At 36.0% G+C, this 22,152-nt stretch overlaps 1 protein-coding gene across 3 annotated transcripts in view; it reads right to left on the minus strand.

The window, feature by feature from the left end:
• Pdk (pyruvate dehydrogenase kinase) overlaps window positions 1-17,684 on the minus strand; it is a 78,218-nt gene extending 60,534 nt beyond the window's left edge. The window contains exons 1-5 of one of the 3 annotated variants that reach the window (XM_065231677.1): window positions 17,545-17,684; window positions 17,343-17,483; window positions 4,809-5,016; window positions 4,516-4,706; window positions 4,293-4,454 (exon numbers count right to left, since the gene is read on the minus strand). In XM_065231677.1, coding sequence (XP_065087749.1) covers window positions 4,293-4,454; window positions 4,516-4,706; window positions 4,809-5,016; window positions 17,343-17,445 — 664 coding nt within the window. In that variant the 5' untranslated portion in view covers window positions 17,446-17,483; window positions 17,545-17,684. Of the gene's footprint in view, window positions 1-4,292; window positions 4,455-4,515; window positions 4,707-4,808; window positions 5,017-17,342; window positions 17,484-17,539 lie in introns of all 3 variants that reach the window. The other 2 variants (XM_065231678.1, XM_065231676.1) reach the window with 2 other exon arrangements.
• Between the last annotated feature and the right edge of the window lie 4,468 nt (window positions 17,685-22,152).

The raw sequence follows: 22,152 nt of genomic DNA on the forward strand, positions 1-22,152 counted from the left end.
CTCAATTTCAATTTCCGATCCGTCGTAGGTCTTCAATATAATTTTTGACATTTCGGAAGAATTCCTGATCAATGTGATATGATGAGCGAACTAGCGAAAAAGGACACGTGAACCTACGAACATGTGATCCGGTAGCAAAGGAACAAGAAAATGTGGCAACGTTGTAAAACAAATGCGTAATTGCTGATTGCTTCTTTACTATGTCCGTGACGATTTTACAGCGAGAATGTTTGGCGCATGGTTTGGAAATTGAAAAACCATGCTACAAATTTTCGAAAATCATATGTTTATGGATACCATCATGTTGTGCATAGTCTGCAGAATGTCTTGGTATAAAAATATGATATACTTTCTTGGGAAATTCCCGGGAAAACATAGGCGCAAGATTGCATTTCCTTGCGCTCACATATACACTGACGGGAGAAATAGCCAGTAGTATCAAACACCCCACGTGCATATTCTCTTTGGGTGGAAATGCCACTTTCCCGGAAAAAGCACACCACTTGAAGTTGAATGCACTTTTCCACCCAAATTTTACACACTAGAAAAACAAAATCCTTGGCTACAATCGGACGGAATTTGTTTCCCGATATTCGCTTTCCTTCACCGGATTTTCGGGACGTTTCCTGAAAAACCACCCAAATCACAGACAAACGGCTCAAAATATCCGAACGATGGCCTTAATTGCGAAACCCTAATTTGTTCATATACCCCCAAAGATGGGAAAATTCATTCACTCGCGCGAGCACCACAGAATCAAAATAGCCATCATCACCTACAAACAGATTGCCGAACGAGTGTAAATTATTCCAACCAAGTGACTCTGCAGCAGAGATGCCAGATTTTTTTTCTTTGCAATTCCGTAGACTTATTCAAATCTACGGATTTCTACGGTTTTTTTTTTGAACTTCTGATAGGTGATATTTTACGTTAAATGATAAATCGATGATAGAACTTTTGAAAAAATGGTTTCAAATTTCGATTTTTCGGAACCACTCTTACTAACACGTGCACACTAACATACGCATATGTAGATCTCGTTGAGCGTAGTAGATTGGTATAAGACACTCTGCCCTCCGGGTCTAACATCAAAAGTTGAAATGAAATTGGAATCTTCAACTATCAAAAGTTGGTTTTACAAGTGCTATGTATACTTTTTTTAAGAAATATTAAACAACAGAAAAGGATATTATCCATTAAATTCCACTTAATTAATTTTGGTATCCATGACAGATACGTATTTCGACTACAATGTGCAGTCTTCATCAGTGTCAATTTCATTAAAAAACTTATCAAAACCTAACCCCCTTAAGTTCTCATCCCCTAGGTGAAAATGTTAAGATCACAGGTATAAAAATGTTATGGATACCAAAATTAATTGAGTAGAATTAAATGAAAGATAACCTTTTTTCCTGTTTTATTTAAATCATTCCGATAACAACCCAATTTCATTGCTTCATTTAAGAAATATAAAATACTTGGTGAAACAGACAGTTTGTTTGAGATATATTTGTGTATTTTATCATTTTTGTTACATTTAGGTGTTTTAAAATGATTTTAGGATAACTTATCATATCAAACAATAACAAATTAAACTTTGTTTAAAATTTGTAGAACATAACTGAAATCTTCTTCCTCTTCTTCGTTTGTCTGTGATTTAGTGACATACATTGCAGAGTTGAACTTGCTTCGCATGTTTACTGGGATTAAACTGAGCTAGAAGTTCCAAGTGTTTTCAGCCAATCTTTTGTTCTTAATATTCCAACCAGCGTTTCGTTTGATAATCTGTCTGAAGGAAGTCTTGTTGAGGTTTTGGGCTGAAAATATTCGTTCAGCCGCCACGAAAGAATGCGGTAATGCAAGAATCGCCTTCAGTAGCCGCCAAAAAATGGAAAGAAGAAATGTTCATCGTTTTTCCGCAGCTCAAGAATCTTTGTCTAAAAATCGTCAGCATTCCCAAGTAACATTACAAGTTTTATCGATGTTTTAAAGCATGCTACAAGTCTAAATCATGGTCTTCAGAATTCTCATAAAACCAAAATTGTTACTTGGGTTGTCTTCATCCGTAGCACCGATGTCTTTAAAGTCGAAAACTTGCAGCTCACTGAACTCATTATCGACTTGCTGCCAGTCTTCTTTGTCAATTACGTTGTTGAAATGACCGAGTAGATGACCCAAACTAGTGGATTGCTTCAGTTTTTTCGGCTCCAATAGGGTTAGATTTCTGAATACCAATATCCAATTGCAATCGTTTAAGCATTTCCTTAACCAGCTCCAGATTTAAGCATAAACGCCGGTTTTGAAATTCTGTAATTCTTTTCCTGTCGTATTTTACGGAGCTGCTGAGGACTGATACTTTACGTCAAAGTATATTTCACCCAATGGTTTGAAATCGCTGTTTTCAAATCTAAGCTCTTTCGGATTAGAAGCAGCGAGTAAAACTTGAGGTTTTACGAAATAGCCCAAGATTTGATTTACTTTTCGTGTCAGAGTAGTGTGCATGGATATTATTTCTGGCTTTTCTGCTTGAAAAATCTTGTTAATTTTATCGACAATCGGCAGAATTAAATTAAGCAACTCCAGGTACAGCTCGGTAATTGGGTCTTGTAGCACGATTCTATTTTCGTTGCGTTGGAAAGCGAGCAAGAAAACGGTTGACAAGTTGCAGGGGTGTATTTTACTTTATGCTTCTTTCCCTTCAGAATCAGATTATACTCTAGATCGTAAAATTGGATTCTGAAGGGAAGAAACTAGTAAACTGACGTACACTGAATAAAAAATTCCGTAGAAACTGTATCGAATTCCGTAGATTTTGCCTACGGATCCGTATTTCCGCAAAAAATTGTCAAATCCGTAGATCTACGGAGATTTCCGTAGATCTGGCATCTCTGCTCTGCAGGTCGACTCAGAACTGACAGCAATAGAACGAAAGAAGAATAAACTGAAAGGCAGCCGAATAATTTTCTCTACTGAGGGAAAACCAGATTGAATGCGTAGAATCCGAATGCTAACGATTTAAATAGCCGAGTCAGATAGTTTTTGGCTCACTTATTTAAATCATTTGAATTGGCAACAGCAGTTTTATGGTATTTGCTTGACGCTTATATTTATCTGTTACAGTATAACCTTTTCCTCCGTATTAATAGCAATTCAAATGTTTCAATGTATGTTTAAAGCTAGAAAATAAAAAGTGATTATTTCTGCAAAATTCTCATTCATCTCACTAAGCAGAATGCAATCGTAAAAGGTTCAGCAAAGAAACAATAATAAGAGAGGAATGATCCACACTACTACACTCAGAATCATTCATGTTACGCTCAGCTGTCTGTTTTGCTCAATTCTGCGTTCATCGAAGAGCTTAAAAGTCTCTAGAACATACGCCCTTTCAAATGCCAAACTTTTTTTTTGTTTGCCTCAACCAGAGATATTAACATTTGAATAGGGAATATTTTTAGTAGAAAAACGTCAATAACTCTTGATCGGCGAAAGATATTGACAAGCTTTGTACAGCAAAAATGTGCGCCTTCTAAAGATCTGAAAGTTAGTTGAAGACACCTTTGCTGAGAAATTTGAAAACCTTTGTAGGGGTAAAAGGTGGGACCATCATCATATTTGAGCCTATCAAATAAACGAATTGAACCAGGGCTGAAAGGCTCCTTAAAATAATATATAAAAAAAAAAATTAAAAAAAAAATATTACTTTAGGGAAAAAAAATCATGGCTTCAAATGACAATTTATCGCAACTAAAATTGCACTCCTGCAGCTGGTAGATGAACATTCTTCTTCTTGATGGTATAGTTAATTTGTATGAGCGAGCTTTTTTAGCGACAAATCAACGGTTAAAGGCGTTGTTTACAAAAGCAGTTTCGCCCTTTTGAAATGTTGATGAAGAATTGTTTTTCGGCAGGTATATAACATATTAAAAAAAAAAAACAAAGAAAAAAAACATTTAGAAAATTTACTGTCGTGAAGTCGTGGTGCCCCGGTGACAAATGATGGCTCTCTCATTTATTTTTGATCACATCTTGATTTTGAAGAGATATTAAAAAAAATAGGAACAATGAATTGGGAAATACAAAAAAAAAAACATACAAGAGCATTTCAAAAACATCATTGGAAAATTGGTGGAAAATTATTGAGTGCGTCGAGTTAGGAGCCGCGTCAAACATCGTGATTTCATGGTATTCATGGGCAGATAAAAAAGGTAACGGTTTTGGTATTTTAAAGCACTGTAAATTCTCCCAATCGGACATTTCTTGTGATAGTTTTTACAGAGATTTTAGGTACTCACCGTTGTGTTCTATCACTTCCAGCTCAGGACTTGCAAGATAGTACTGATCACACAAAAAGCGTGCATTCTCATAGGCATCACGAACGACCATGTGCGGATCGCAGAGGGGATCGATACAACCTACATGCCTACCGGACTGTGGTATCTCACCGAAAAGAATCGCTGTAAAGATACACACAATATATCTAAGGATAAAATAAATTGAATTTCATAATGCACTTACTATGCTGATTGATTAGCATGCGAATGCTAATACGCGACATATACAGTCGGTCCAAGAAATATTGCATTGAGAGTTCGGTAGAAGGTTCTATATGACCATTTCGTGATTCCTTCAGCTCCAGTATGCCCTGCGCCATAGTTTGTACAACATCCGAATGTCTGTCACGGATTTGTATGAGAGATTTGCAAAATCTACGATGTTCAGAGTTTTACCGAATGAAATAGAAAGAAACATATAACCGATATTCTAAACCAAGAAGTAGTAGACTATGGTCCATAAGAGGATGTATTTACTTGTCTAGATTGTAACCTGTGGGATCTGTTTTCTCAAACTCGAGAACTTCTTCAAAACTTTTCACGTACCATGCACTGACCAAACCCACCGAAGGCATCCTTAATAAACCCTCGGGTAAAAGTGTTATCTCCTTCATGATATTTGCCAACCTGACAGGCAACTCTTTGCGAAGAAATATGAAGGATTTTGTAGGACATGCATTGAGACCTGAAAAAAAAGAATAAATAAATTATAGTAGGGGAGGTGGGGATACTTGATCCCTCCTTTAATTTTTTTTCAATATCTCAGCCAGTAATGGGTAGATTCAATCGTTTTGCCAGTCATATAGAAGAGTGCTTAATAAGACACGCTTACAAATAAAAGTAATTCACAAAAAAAAAAAAGACACGAGCATAGCAGTTGAAGAAAGTTGTTTTAATTAATTTTAAACCGTTTTCTGAAAATTAGAAAAGCGGCCCAGTATTTTCACCTTAGGAATACTTGATTTCTTATTTTATCAAATGGGTGATATCCAGTTTTCAAAGAATTAAGATTTTTCACAGCAATTATTTATCAAGAGTATTTTTCACGTAAAAATGGAATAAACTGAATCAAATATTAATTTTTAAATTCCCGGTTTTGATCAAGTTTTCCTGGTTCAAATTTATAATATTTTTTCCGAGAGTAGTCTCGAGGGGATTTGATCCATCAATGGGGAGTGCGGGTTTGATAAGTATTGTCGCATTAATGACCCTTCGCTCAATTGGGTTCTTTAAGGGTATTGAGGTAAATGCATATTCGTAATCTGCATTAAAAATGGAACCCAAACCCAAAATTTCATCAATTTTGGTACACCGGAACTATTTTAAATAAGAACGATTACATTTGCAAAAATCACCTCATTAGCGCCCCTCGGTGTCACTTTGTATGGGAGCGAGCTGTCAGTTTGTCAGTTTGGTGTCAAACAGTGAAGTTGTTATTTTGCTTTAAATCTTGATTTAAAAATCGAGATGAAAGTTTGTGGGTTCGAAAAAAAATATCGCTGTGCTCAGAAAACGAAGCTCTTTCAGATGATATATAAAAACCGATATATTTTTCAAAATTAAAGAACCCAATTTCATCTTCTGTACAATTTTCACACTGCCGTACCCTAGCGGAACTGTCAATCTATCCCTATTCAGAATTTTCTCTAGCTAAAATATTATCGCACTAAAGCTTCATGTTGATATTAGTATATAATCTAGTATATAATTAAATGTCAATTCAAAAGAAAAACTGAGAAGAATTCCTACAAAATTCTGGTCACATCCTTATGGAGTTCTGACCAGGATTCCAAGTAAATTTTGAAACAATGGCTTAAGGAATTTTAAGATGAATTCCAAGAAATTTATGGATGGATGGAAGTTCTGAATTGAATTACTTGGTAATTCTAAGAATAATTACATGGGAGTTGTGAAAAAAATTCTTAGTAAATTGCTAGGTGATTCTGATGAAAATGTTATGAATATCGTGAGGAAGATAGCAAGTTAATTTTAATGCTAATTCCAAGAGAATTTTGATGAAAATTCAAAGAGAAATAAAAACAAAATTTAAAGGGGTGTTCTGGGCATATTTTTAAAGGGAATAGACTCAGAAGGATTCCTGAGAATTTTTAATATAATTACGATAAAATTTCCATAGGAATTTAATTCTCAGGATAATATTAAATGAATTCTATGGAGGATTCCAATGGAATTATCAATACATTTTTGTAAAAATGTATTTTAGGCTTCAAATGAAGGAAGTGCATACCAAAGATGACTACTAAGATGAAACTCTCGGAAGAAAAACTTTCTATTTTAGTGCCCTCTTTCACGGTCCCTTTCATCAAATGAATACCCCCCGTATTCAAGGTAATTTTGTGGTTTTGCTGCCCCCTCGGTAGAGATGAAATTTTGCGCTCATTTTTATCAAAACAATCACACCAAAATCAGAGATGTCCCATTTTTTATTACTGGATTAACAACTAATCGATTATTTTTTTGTTAGCTGTGCTGCCATTTTTCCACCAATGAGAGTGCATCACATGTTTGAAACAATTGGTGATGATCCTCTGGAGATGTTAATGCTTATATCGGCATGATATAACCGATTACAAATATTTTACTTTTCGGTTCGTTAATCGATTAATCGATTATTCGAATGAAAATCAGCCATCACTAGATGAATGTGAAACTTCATTTAAAATATAAGGACCGTACATACATAATGATACAATTTGAAAGGGACCGGGCTAATCACAAATTACGTCCCCAAGGTAACTGAAATAAACCGGTTGTGCATACTGTCCCAACGGTGCGTGTTACCCCAGTTATATTTTGCCAGCTCATGCAAAATCAACAGGAATGCGATCTCGGTAGGATAAACTTTTACCGAGTTGACCGCCGAGCGCTCAGCTGCTATAATCTCGGTTATTTTATTAACGACCCCGGTAATCTGAATTAAGCGTGTAAATCGTATGTGTCGTTCATAAGCAAGGGGGAGGTAACTCAAATACGAACAATCGTCGCCAAGCTCGCATAACTAAGCAATGATGGATTGTTGAGGTATTTTCTTTCTTTTTTTATGGTATCAAGCTGGAGTTGCGTGACAGCTTAGTTTTCAAAAGTGGACCCATGTGAGTAAATTTTGCTTCTATCTTTCGAAAATATTACAGAAGCACTAGCCTATTTTGGCAGTTTGATCAAAGGTTCTTGTGTTTTGTTTCATGATGGGTTTGGAAACAATGCTGTGACGTTAGTGCGTATTAACGAGGCAATATTGAATTATGAATCCCATAAGCTCCGTAGAGAACGTTAAACCCGACAGCCGCGAAAAGTTTAAAATGCACTTGATAAAATAGAATAAACGTATTAACGAGTCAAAGGATACGTCTGCGTAGTACTCCGATTGGATCAGTAAATATTTTTTAGTATAAAAAATCTAAACTAAGTTAATTTCGACAACCGGGCGACTTCCTAATACCGCGCGAAACAGCAGAAAAAAAACAGCTAATTAAAAGGTGGAACGGTCAAAAATCGGTCAAATATACACTGATTTTGTAATTATATAAATGATCAAACTTCTTTTTTTTTTTAAGTTCAACGGCTACAAAATACAGGAATATTATTCCGACTTTTTATTAACTCTTTATATGTTCCAAATTCAAAATAAATTACATTTCATTTTATGCTAGGTGCTCCAGCTCCTACAGTAAAGTTACTGTACCAGCCTTTTTTTTTTCTTCCTCTGTTCCACTGCGACCAGTAATTTGATCTATTGTAGTATATCCTGTGTCCTTAGTTTAATGCATGTCGTATCACTATTGAGAAATGATGAAGTATTCGATTGTTTTACAGTTGTCAATCTTGCATTTATCGCAAGTATCCGACTCTAATTGAAAGGTCCCGCTATTTATACTCTTCGGAGTGTTGAAACACCCTTTGTCAGTCAAAATTGGATTCCTTAAGGAATGACACCGGTTATGACCATGTCTTAACCACTTCAAACTAGGGAACAACGAATGGAAGATTAGGAATCACATAGATGAAGACTAACTAACAAATTTTTTCCTTGTTTCAAGATCATCCTCGGTGGACAAAGCCGAGTCTTGTCACTATCAACAAGGCATAAAAAGTAACAAGGACTACGATTTGTGAAAATTGCAACGATTTTTGCCTGAAATTATTAATTATTTTGTTGGACATTTGTTCTAAAGTCTCAACATTCGAAATTCAATGTACCTCGGTAGTACTGTACTAGGGAGGCAACTTTAAAATCAGAACTTTGTTCTGAATCCTTTGAAGTGCTTTTTTTCTGGTAGTGCAACAACTAGACTATATTGGCACAGCATAAAGCATGGCTGTTTATTCATCAGGCAAAGTTTGGATTTCCTGTTAATAAGACGATACAAACATTTTATATATTTGTTACATTTGGCTTGAATGTTCTCAATATGATCTTTAAAAGTTAATTTTTGGTCAAGTATTAATCCAAGATATTTCACTTGGTTTGACCAGGAAATTGGAACTCCGTTCATAGTGACTATGTGACTACTACTAGGTTTCAAAAACGAAGCTCTAGGCTTGTGTGGAAATATTATAAGTTGAGTTTTGGAAGCGTTGGGAGAAATCTTCCATTTTTGTAAATAAGAAGAGAAAATATCTAAACTTTTCTGCAGTCTGCTGCAAATAACACGAAGACTTCTTCCTTTAGCGGAAATGCCTGTGTCATCAGCGAACAAAGATTTGTGGCAACCTGAGGCAAATCAGGGAGGTCTGAAATGAAAATGTTATACATTATAGATCCCTGAGGAACTCCTGCTCTAACAGGTAGTCGATCAGATCTGGAATTTTGATAATTTACCTGCAGAGTTCGGTCAGTTAAATAATTTTGTACTAATTTCATAATATAGAGTGGAAAATTAAACTTTTTCAATTTAGCAATCAAACCTTCATGCCAAACACTATCGAATGCTTTTTCTATGTCTAGTAGAGCAACTCCAGTTTAGCAGCTTTCAGATTTGTTTGAACGAATTAAATTGGTAACTCTTACGAGTTGATGAGTAGTTGAATGCCCATGGCGAAATTCAAACTGGTCATCTGCAAAAATCGAGTTCGTATTGATATATGTTTAAATTATTGGTGAAAGCAAACTTATTGAACGGTAGCTAGAAGGTTCAGCTTGATTTTTATCAGGTTTCAAAATGGGAACAACTTTTATATTTTTCCATTTATCAGGAAAGTATGACAAATGAAAACATGTGTTGAATAGCTTTACCAAGGAAGACAAGAGTTTTTTGATGAGAATATACAAAGTTCCATCATTACCTGGAGCTTTCATATTTTGATGTTTTTTTTTTGTTATAGGGAAAATGGCTCTAATGTTGGCCTATGGATCTAAGATTAGGCCCATCGCTAAAAATCTGCTATTTATCAATTTTATCTAGATGAACGCGTCATTGGGACGGTACTAATGAATGTTTTTGGTCGCTATTAAAAATTTTTACCAACTTCTTTAAGCGCTGGAATAGGTCTTGAGTTTTTTTTTCAAGATTTTTGTGAGTTTCTAAAAGTATTAGGAACTCTGGTCTAATTTTGAAACATTATTTTCAAAAGTTTTGTTCCTCAGGGCAGAGAATCGCTTTTTAATTTGTTTTTTGCAAATCCCGCAAGATAACTTTGATGGCAGGATCGCGTATTCTTTGATATTGCCTCCTACGGACATTTCTGAAACGGATCAAGAGCTGAAGATCATCATCTATTATAATTGAATCGAATTTAACCTCGCATTTTGGTACTGAAGCAGCTCTTGCTTCAACGTTAGAAGTAGTCAGAGATTCAAGAGCGTAATTAATTTCATCTTTGGTTTGCAAAGGAATGTTACGGGAAGGTGATCAGAACCGAAGTCAACATGGGTAACCAATTGGCTACAAAGTTGACATGAATCAGTTAAGACCAAATCAATAGTTGAGGGATTTCTTGCTGAAGAAAAGCATGCTGGGCTGTTTGAATATTGCATAGTGTAATAACCTGGAGAACAATCATCAAACAGAATATTACCATTGGAATTGCTTTGTGCACCGAGGGGGCAGCAAAACCACAAAATTACCTTGCATACGAGGGGTATTCATTTTATGAAAGGGACCGTGAAAGAGGACACTAGAATAGAAAGTTTTTCTTCCGAGTGTTTCATCTTAGTATTCTTCTTTGGTCAAACAGTGAAGTTATTATTTTGCTTTAAATCTTGATTTAAAAATTGAGATGAAAGTGTGTGGGTTCGAAAAAAAAAAAAATATCGCTGTGCTCAGAAAACGAAGCTCTTTCAGATGATATATAAAAACCGATATATTTTTCAAAATTAAAGAACCCAATTATGTTGGTTAGAATTTAGATTTCTCTCCGCTGCAATATCAGTGTAGATATAGCTACATTTACACGCTGATCATTCTTAGCAGCGAGTGGAGCAGGTACAGATGAAGAATATGAAGCAGGGGTGATATTTGTACCTACGGGTACGAATGTAAATTTTGTTGCTCGCTGACCGTTGTTAACAGTAGAGGAATTTGTACCTGGTCGGAAACGTGGCGCGTATCCCGAGCAAAGTCGGTTATCAAAATGCAAGCAAATCGATATTAAAGTTTGCAGTTCCTATCATAATGAAAACTAATTTTGATTTCAACTGTCGCGACATAAGTCTGATATCATATTGTGCTTTCATTATGCAGCCAAGACTTTTTAAATGAAAGCAACTTAACTTCAAATTCTGCTGTTAACGACGATTATTGTCAATTCGTTTTGTTTAACACATTTTAGGTCATTCGTGACTTGTCCGGGTGAGATTTGAATTCAAGTCTTTTAGCGGGAGAAGCATGGATGCTAACAATTTAAACCAGACCCGTATTTAGTTAAATATTATGAATGCAAAATCAGTAATCTAATTGATTTCATTGAAAGCAGGATCAGTTTTCTGTTTGATTCAACAATGTAAAATGTTGCTCTCATTTTTGCTGTGTTAACCGTTAAGTCAACCAAAATTAGATCAACTGGAGTATTCAAAATAAGTTACATCATAACAGTACTTTTTGATTTCAATTTGATCTCCAGCTTTGCTCGGGATCCTACCTGTCGCTTAGAACGAGATTGTAGGATCGTTTTGCGAGTCTTACATTCCCAAAAATTTGATTTGTGGTTTATACCACAATTTGAACATTTAAATTTCTTAGGATCTTCGTTCACAAGACAGTCGTACATTTTTGGTTCGGTGACCCATCCCTGGCACTTACGGCACTGGATGAGATTTTGGAAATTTCCTCCAGTCTTCCTGAAGTGTTCCCACTTCGGACATGGAGCATAAGGCTAGCTTTTTCTAATGCCTTAAGTTGTTTAGTTCACTAGACTTGAAGTGAACTAAATAAAAATAATTAGAAATCCCGCCAGGACAGGATTTCATTTTCATTTTGATTACTTCGATAGGCTCAATTCCAAGTAATTTAGTAAATTCACCTTTGATCGGATCCAGGGATTCACCACTGGGCAGTCCTTTCAGATAGACGTTCAGATTTGGTGCAATCTCGGGTGTAATACACTGAAGTCTTTTTTACACGGTACGTTTTTAACGATTTCTCGACAACGATTAAACTTATTGACTTGATTTCAACCACATTATCCGTTTCAAGCTATACACTAGACTGATGCAAAATTTGAAATTTTCGCTCCACAGTGCTCAAACGGTTCCAAATTGGGTCTTGATTAGCCTCCGAAAGTTTAAACTCATTTGATAAGAAACTGACTTGGCACAAACCATTTGAAGTTTATATGGGAATTACTATGGAGAAACCATAATTTAGGTTCATATCGATCTCAAAATTCACCAGTTCACTCTACTTAAGAAAATGATAGCTGAACTTGTAAAAAAATTTCTCAGCTACAACTTTGTTGAAGACAACTTTTCGATCAAATGTAAGGAACAAAAATTATTAATGATTCAAGTCACTGATGTCTTATGATTATGCTCAGTCAACTGTTCAGCAGGCAACATTGGTGTTTATGGTGCGTAGAATAGAAGACAAAGATCATGGCTACTATCACAGAACAGAAGGGGAAGTGCAAACAAATCGGTGAATCAAAAGTGGTTCGTTTTTCTGCACAACAAGCGATGTGTTGTGGTAGCGTTCCACACGGGGTTTCTATGTGCACTCACACTATCATAGCATGCTGCCTATCTTATCTGCAGGCAGAAGATGCCTTCTACCGCTAGGTGCGCTAGTGTTCGCAAATGACAAGTGGAGCCACTTTCTGATTCGAAGTTCCACTGCTGTGCTACTATGTCACACTGCAGAATACAGTGTTGCCCACAATACAGTTGCGTTATCTTGCCATAAGATTATCAATTTCTTTAACAATTAATAACTATTTAACTTGACGTTTGGCTGAACAACGATTTTCTGCAAAGTTGTAGCGGATACAAATTCCTTTACGAATAGCAATAGAATTTGTTAACGGTTCAATATGTAAAAAGGCTAGAAGACAATGAACAAAAAGTTTTGTTTTCCATAGTAATTTCCATATAAACTTCAAATGTTTGTGCCAAGTCAGTTTCTTATCAAATGAGTTTAAACTTTCGGAGGCTAATCGGGACCCGATTTGAAACCGTTTGAACACTGTGGAGCGAAAATTTCAAATTTTGCATCAGTCTACTATACACACTTAGAAATTATCGCCGACTTGGGTAATTTTTACCGAAATCTGAACAGCTGAACTTTTCGGTAAAATTTATGCAATTTAATTCAATTGCTTTTCTGTTACTTTGAAACTAAATCTACACTACAATGACAAGATTTGATCGTTGAAACAAGGTTGAACATGTTTTGAAACTATTTTTTAATTCAATGGACTTCAAAATGAAGGTCAAAGTTTTACCGAACGTTCAGCTGTTCTGATTTCGGTAAAATTTACCGAACACGAAAACAAAATCTTAGTGTGTAGGTAATCGAATGACATACTTTAAAAAAAAATAACAATTTTTGGTGTAAATACAGAAATTTTTAGAATTTGTCCATATGGCAGCATGCAATAATTACGAATGGCGAAGGTACTGAAAGTGTCTCAAGTCCAACAATCAAGTGGCACTTCATGCCACCTGGAACACCCCGCATGGGCGGAAGCTGAGAAAGAATGGACGGCAGGAAGCTGACTCATGAAATACTCCGGACCACGTTGTTCGAGGCGGTAGATATGGTCAATTCTCGTCCGTTGGCATATCTTCCACAAGAATCTGAGGAGACCGAAGCCATCACACCGAACTATTTTCTACGTGGCGTTACCAAAGATGCGGATCAGATGTTCGATGATCAAATTGAGGTGGCAGAAGCGCTGAAATCAGCGAGACTGAATACCCCCTCAGTTGGTGGAGCTGATGCTGGACCGGTGCTACCCGAGCAAAGTTGGATATCAAAAATCAAAATACTATCAAAATGATATCTTATTTTGTTTTTAAAATCATAGTGATAACAGTTTTTGATATGCTATTTTTTAATTTCGGTTGAATTCATATTTAGCTATTATTTTGACATTTCTAAAAAATATAATTAAAAACAAAATTTGATATTTTATAAAAAAAATTATTATTATTTAACTTTATTAATGAGGCTTTCAGCCTTGGGCTGGTTCGCCTCCATTTATATATAAAAAAAAAAAAAAAGCATCCACATTTAATACTGAAATCTACATTTGTTTTTATTTTTACTTCTTACGAGTCAACCATGTTTTCTTTATGAACATCACAAAGCCAATGATGTTTTTTACAGTGTTGGTTTATTAATATTAATCTATCTGCGAATTGAATTTACAAATCGATATAAAATTGATTTAGTCCTGTTCGTCTGTAATACTTATAATAATACATTGTCGAATATATAATAAAAGTTAAATAACTTTCGTAGGCTTAGTCGGTTTCTTAGCTCATATTTAAACATGTTGTCATAAATCTCATTACCTATCAGTTTTCTCCCAACAAAATAAATATCGTCGTGTCTGTTAAAATATGTTCGATGCGAAGGAATTGATCATTCATAATAATATAAGAGTCACCATAGACTAATTTTTTACATGATTCGTGTGTCCTATTCCTATATTGACTATAATAAGTCATTAAAACAAAACTCTAAATCCAAAAACTTCACATTGTCTATTTGATATTGGATCTAATAAACTTTAATAGTTCGTCATATTTTAACTTTTGTTATTTGTCTATAATGACAAAAGCGATTCATTGTACACTTTCTTGTAATTTGTACCACTGGATGATTACTTCCAGTTCTGTACTTTAATATGGCACCATTCGCACTTTATTGACTACATTTTTTGATTTTGAATCTTGATATCAACCAATAAATTTCAAAACATTCAGATTACTAAATTTGATATCACGATATCAAAATAATAACTAATTTAGTTTTTTCATTTTTTGTTTTCCTACCAAAGTTATAATAACATATTGATTACTCATTTTGTTTATTATTGACGAAATTACTAATATCAAAACGCATACATGGATTTGTTATCAGGAAAATATTATTTTTTATCTTTTTAATATCCTTCATATACCATTTAGATCTCATTTTTGTTATGATTACTGTTAACTCAACCACACGGTAGGCAAAATATGTTATCACGAACGCTTATATCAAAATATCAAATTTAGTTTTCATTTTGTTTTCATTCTCTGCTCGGGTTCTGTTTGGGATGTGCTCCCGAGCAAAGTCCAGCATCAACATGACAGCAAATTGAAATCACGTTTTGATATCAACATCAAACTGATATCCTAATTTGAATTCAGCTTATGCAATTGATAAATTTCGTTTTCATTTTGCTGTACATTTGCTCTTCAAAAATATGTTGTTGCGGGTTTGTTTTCATTGCCTTAGCATAACATCAAATTGATTACTTGTTTTGTTATCAACAGGAAAAATTGATATCAAATTGAGTTTTCAGTTTGCTCTCACTGATAGCAGAAATAGTTTTCAATGTGATGTCACAGGAAGATTTTTTTGCTCTCAATTTTGATATTTTAACCGTTAAAACGACCAAAACGACAGCAACCTGAGCAATCATTATCAGCGAAATCACAACATCAAATTTAGATTTCAATTTGATCTCAGACTTTGCTCGGGCTGCTCGGCCACAATGGCGGCACGTTTTTGGTTGTTTGTCGTACGTTACCAACGTTGTTTCGTTGTCGACCGTGATGTACGATGGTATGGCGCTTTCGAGTCGCATTCGCAAAACTCGAACACCGCTCAGGAATCCTGGGAAGTAGTGCTTCTATTTCTTATGTCGACTGGAAATCACTGTCCCGTACTTTGCCATGTGGTTCATAACAGTGGTCTGTGGCCATGCCAGAGGAAGGTCATGCACTCGAACGGTCACTGCTTCACAACCCACATATACCGGGATTTTGAACTCACTCTTCGCACAGAAAATCGCATGTTTATAGTTGTGCGCCTTTTCATAGCGCAAGGCAACTCCATTGTCTATCATCTCAATAAAACACAATTTCTAACGTTATGAAACTGAATGCATCTAACGTCCGAATATTGAAGCTTAGTATTGTTCTCGTAGAATTTTTGCACTTTTCCCGCATTAGGACGAATTGGAAGGACACTGAAGTCAACAACAAGTGTGTTTTTACGAACTACACTCATTTTCGCTACAGTATTTCACCAAGTTAAGCAGAACAGAAAGAGCACACGTCCGATGAATACGAGTAATGGCTGTCGGTTCAAAATAATAGCAGTACTAATAATTTTCATTTCAGCTTAATTTCGAGATTTTAAATTTTACATTTCTCAAAATTCTAACAATCTCCACCAAATTAACAAAGGTACATAATAGCTAAGAATGTTTAAAATATTTGCAGCACGTAAATTTTCAAATAAAAAACTGCTATTATTTTGAACAATTTTACCTGGTGTCTCACTTTCCGGCAGGTGCTTCCAAAAATTTAATATGTTGTAATCGTAAAATTGAACACATTTGTAGTTCTTTGGCGATTGATCATAAGTTAACAAAGTTACATCAAGTCAAAGTTGAGCATTTTGTATGCGCTGCTATTTTATCGAACACAGCTGTAATGTCAGGCTAAATGCCCATATTTTGGGCCCATACATAAATTCAGCAATCGACTAAATTTTCAATAGCGACCAAAAATATACATTAGTACCGTCCCAATGACGCGTTTATCTAGATAAAATTGTTAAATAGCAGATTTTCATCGATGGGCTCAATCTTAGACCCATAGGTCAACATTAGAGCCATTGCCCCTATGCGATTACTTTGCTTAATGGGGCAAACTGACTTGATGTTGTTTTCTGTTTTCGCTGGCGCTGATTTCATCTGTTTTCCGCATATTATCTAATTGCACCAAGTTAAAAAAATATTAGTTTTTGCGTAGGGATAAGTGTAAATTAAGATCTATCACATTTTAAGAACTTTTTTTAATGATATTGTAATTAACGTGCTGCACGTAAGGAGACGTGATTGATAATTTATCCTAGTAAATACACTTAAGTAACATTAGGGGGCCACCAAACGACGTATAATAACTTTTGACTCAAAAACCAGTATTTTTGAGCATGAAAGCTAGCGATCTGCTTTATATGATTAAAACTTTGCTATCACTATGAGATTATATGTGTTTAATTGGAAATAGGAATAACGTTTCGGTCATCAAAACAAAACTTTATTTTTCTCGCATCGGTGCGAATATTACTTTCTACATAATGAAAATTTGCTATTGAATTAATAGTTATTACCCGTTGCGAGAGAATGTGTTCACCTTCATAACTTGCAAATGACACAGTATAATTACATATTCTTTGGAAATTACTGATTCTTGAACATTGTTGCATCACCTTTGTTTACATAACGGAGTGATTATAATATATATTCTTATCTGTATTATTCAAAAGCTAAAGCTCTCATTTCCATTGTAAAACGCAATTCAATTGATAACACTTTTGGCACATGAAAACTTACCGAAATCTATAAATTGTTTGATGCTTAAGGGCGATGGATTGAACTGAGAATAAAAATCCAACATTTTATTGATGTTGGACATTCGTACCGGGAATAGACGCATTTCGTTTTGTAGATTTTGCTTGGCACTGACCTAGAAAACTGCACAAAATAACGAACCGAACATCAGCCGAATGTTATGCACAAATATTAAATACCTTACAAAGTAAATGCAATATGCTTGAACTAACACTTATTACGCCTTCGGAGTGTTTGTTTGAAGAATATTTGCGACTTTCAGAAAAAGTTACAAACTGATTTTTCGGGTTTTTCCCATTGCTATTAGCCTGTCGAAGTCGTCGAAGTCCTTCAATGACATTTCAAAAACAAAACTGGCACTCAAGAACAGTGATGTCAGATGATTTTTTCAAAAGTCGCCCACACGATTGCCGGCGAAAAAGTGACGATATTTGACATTGGGCGCCTTGAAGACTGATCGTTCGGCCTTCGTCCGGGATGCGGACGAAGGGCGGACCACCCCACTAGAGTAATTTCATCCGCCGGGCTACCAAATGACGGATGGAACTTAGCCATTTTTTGTGATTTTTTTCGCGGCGACTGATTACACTGAAACAAGGATCATAGTTAGAAATACTATTTTGCAGAAAACACTTATTATCAATATAACCGCGCTTATTACTGTTAAATCTACTATAAATTCAGTATAGTTGACTACGAATGTAAAACAATTTACTATGATTCTGACGAAACTACTATGCTCGCTCAAAATGCATAGTAATTTTGATAGAAATAATAGTAAAATTAAATGAAATTGTTTTCTGCACAAATCTATTGGTGAGGGTATTTAAATTAAACCAGCAATATAGTATTTTTGCCAATGGATTTTGTATCAGTGTACTGATTATTAAGTGTAATTATTTTTAAAAATTGATTCGCTGGAGGAATCCGGCTGAGTTAAGCATTCTTATAAGTATACTGATGCAACGCATCAATAAGGATGTTTAATTCATCCGGATTCCTCCGGTGGATCAATTTTAATGTAATTGTTTTCCAAAATTGTTCCGCTGATGGAATCCGGTTGAGTTGAGCATCCTTATTGATGCGTTGCATCAGTAAGGATGCATAACTCAACCGAATTCCTCCAGCGGTTCAATTTTGGCAAGTAATTACAAATTCTAACAGACAGATCCAAAATTTTGATGATTTTTAAAATACTTTTTTAAGCCGGCTGCTTCCACTAATTACGTTATTAAGGTTTGTTATTAAGTGTAACTATTTTTCAAATTGATCCACTGGAGGAATCCGGCGGGTTTAAGCCGTTTAAGCATCCTTACTGATGCAACGCATCAACAAGGATGTTTAACTCATCCAGATTCGTCTCGAATCCTCCATCGGATCAATTTTGATGTAACTATTTTCCAAAATTGATCCGCTGGAGGAATCCGGCTGAGTTAAGCATCCTTACTGATGCAACGTATCAATAAGGATGTTCAACTCACCCGGATTCCGCCAGCGGATCAATTTTGATAAAATTATTTTCCAAAATTGATCCGCTGGAGGAATCCGGATGAGTTGAACATCCTTATTGATGCGATGTATTAGTAAGGATGCAGTTTTGATGTAATTATTTTCCAAAATTGATCCGCTGGAGGAATCCGGCTGAGTTAAGCGTCCTTACTGATGCAACGCATCAATAAGGATGCAGTTTTGATGGAGGAATCCAGCTGAGTTAAGCATCCTGATTGATGCAACGCATGCCGATGCCGGATCCCGATGTTTATGTTTAAGGTAAAGTTAAGTTAAAGTTTTATTAAAATTAAGTAAAAGTTGAAGTTATTTTAAAGTTAAGTTAAATTAAGTATGTAACAACTTAATTTAAGTTAAAATTATGTTAAAGTTAAGTTAAAGTTCGGCTAATTAAGTTAGAGTTATGTCAATTTTATGCTACAATTATGTTAAAGTAAAGTTAAAGTTAAGTTAATATTATGTTAAAGTTAAAGTTATGTTTGTGGTAAGATAAACTTTTGTTAAAACAAAAGTTAAAATCTAGCTAATTTTACGTTAAAGTTAAGTTAGAGTTGTTAAAGTGTTTTCACCGCGAAAAGTTTTTTTTTCTGAAAGCAGTTTTTGTGCCTCAGGTGACTCGCGCATTACATAAGGAAGCAGCCGATCCTGGCGAAGCCTACGATCGGACTGTCCATCTTTAACCCGCTCGAAGATATCAAATTGATTTTATCGGAGCCATAGTCAGCAGCAAGAGCCGTGTAATACACATCGGCAAACGATAACCACACGGACGGTGTGTACGACTGGAAACAATAACCAGCAGAAAGCAGTGAGCCACCGCACGGACGGTGTGTACGACCGGCATCTATTGTGGCAGAGCAGCAACAGTATATCAGTAGAAACGGTAAGGGCAAATAGTACCACGTATCTGTTTTTGTATTCTCATTCCTCTGACTGTTTGCTTGTGGATCGTCTGTCTCTCCCCCAGTAGAATCGTTCCACATAGGGTGGTTCGTTAATAAAAAAAAAGTAAAATAATAATTACTTTTTGACGACAATTTTTAATTTCTAATGGATGGTTCAAAGGGGGGCAGTAAGCCTCCCAATGATAAACTTAGAAAGCGCCATTATCAGGCGTCCTCTGCCTCGCCTTGGGTTGTCTATTTTCGGCAGAAAGAGAAAGCCCTTAACTTCTTAGGGATTAAAAGAATATTGACGCGTCGTTTCCCGGGGACCGAATTTCATCAGGTCAACCGGAACAAACTGCGTATAACTGCGCCTACATATAATATCGCAAATGATATTGCTGACGACGAGGCTTATAACAAAGAGTATTACGTCTACATCCCATCTCGAGATGTGGAGATAAACGGCGTGGTCTCTGCAGTGAGCCTGACGTGTGATGACGTCATGGAAGGTATGGGACGCCTTCAAAATGCTGCTACATCTACCGTGGACGTTCTGGGTTGCAGGATATTGTATTCAGCGACCACGGTAGATGGTCAAAAGACTTATTCCCCTTCAGGCTCACTACAGGTGTCTTTCGCTGGATCGGTTCTCCCAAAGTTCCTAGAAATTGAAAATGTTTTTTTCCCGGTGCGACTTTTTGTACCAAGGGTATATAATTGTACCAACTGCAAAAAGTTGGGAAACATAGCTGCTTTTTGTGACAACAAGCCCCGTTGTGGCAAATGTAGCCAAGACCACATGGAGGGTGCTTGCCAACAGGAAGCAACTAAATGTGCTTACTGTGGCAAAGAACCTCTTCATGCTTTGCAGGACTGCCCCGCGTACAAGAAGCGTACCAACAATGTGAAGCGTTCAATAAAAGAACGCTCCAAGCTGACGTTTGCAGAAATGGTTAAGTTGCAAAATGGAACCTCTGCTTCGTTGGCATCAGCCGCTCAAAATGAAAACACTTTTGAGATTTTGTCTTCCGATGAACTGGACTCTGACATAGCAGATGAGAGTGAGTCTCCGGAGGTACACGCCCCCGGTAAAAGGAAGCCAACTAGCTCCCCGGGAGTGCGCCGGAAAAAAATAAAACCACTCTCAAAAGCATGCAAAAATCTGAAGGTAGCGGGGATTCATTGAAAAAGCCGAACAAATCGGTAATTGCCCGAATAGAAATTGTAATGTAGGAAACACCAGCAGACATCTTCAATACATTAAATTTTAACGTGTATTGCTGTAACCTTAATGTATTCAGACTTCAGTGTGACGTCCAAGTACATAAAAATACATTAGCCTCAAACGTTACATCAGAATCAAACGTCTTGACGATGTAAAATTTGACATCAGAATACATCCAATGACAACAGAACCTAACGTTACATTAGAATCAAACATCATCACGATGTAATTTGTTGCACGCATAAAACATCAGAATACATCCAATGACAACAGAACCTAACGTTACATTAGAATCAAACTTCATCACGATGTAATTTGTTGCACGCATAAAACATCAGAATACATCCAATGACAACAGAACCTAACGTTACATTAGAATCAAACATCATCACGATGTAATTTGTTGCACGCATAAAACATCAGAATACATCCAATGACAACAGAACCTAACGTTACATTAGAATCAAACATCATCACGATGTAATTTGTTGCACGCATAAAACATCAGAATACATCCAATGACAACAGAACCAAACGTTACATTAGAATCAAAGTTCATCACGATGTAAATTGTTGTCCCTCGGTCTCTCGCCGCATGCAAAGTTTGTTTTGTCCTGAGTCAGCACTACACGGCGAATGAGAACGACCGAAATTTGAGGTTAGTTCACTCATAAATCGCAAAAAGTGCAGGAACTCAGTTTTGAATTAATTTCCCTCATGTTCCGAATATGAGAAAAGCAAAGATTGGATTCTCTGGATTCTCGTAAATTTTCCTTATTTTAGGGCAGATTTTTGAGGTTTTCCACAGGAAAACATGCGGCAAATTTACTCATCCTGCACTTTTTTCGATATTGAGTACACTGTACTCAAATTTGCGTTGATCTCATTAGCCGTGTACAGTTTTTTTTCGCAGTGGGAAAAGTTTGATTTGTTTACGAATTAGCCCGGGAAAGTGCCGACAATGTGTCCGTCGCGAGTTTTGGTGGCGATGCAATGTTTTTCTGGTAAGTAAATGTGAATTTATTAATTTAATGTAATGTAATTATGTTTTTTTTTAGGAAAGTACCAGTCCCAAGCCGAATCCCGGTAGGGAATCCGAAGCTGGATCCCGGGCGGGGAGTTTGCAGCCAGATCTCTCGACATACTGCAGGTTAGTCAGTGTATTTACTAA

Source organism: Ochlerotatus camptorhynchus, unplaced genomic scaffold, assembly GCF_037179485.1.
Source record: "Ochlerotatus camptorhynchus isolate MF236.1 unplaced genomic scaffold, CSIRO-AGI_Acam_v1.1 ptg000359l, whole genome shotgun sequence".
Classification (NCBI taxonomy): domain Eukaryota; kingdom Metazoa; phylum Arthropoda; class Insecta; order Diptera; family Culicidae; genus Ochlerotatus; species Ochlerotatus camptorhynchus.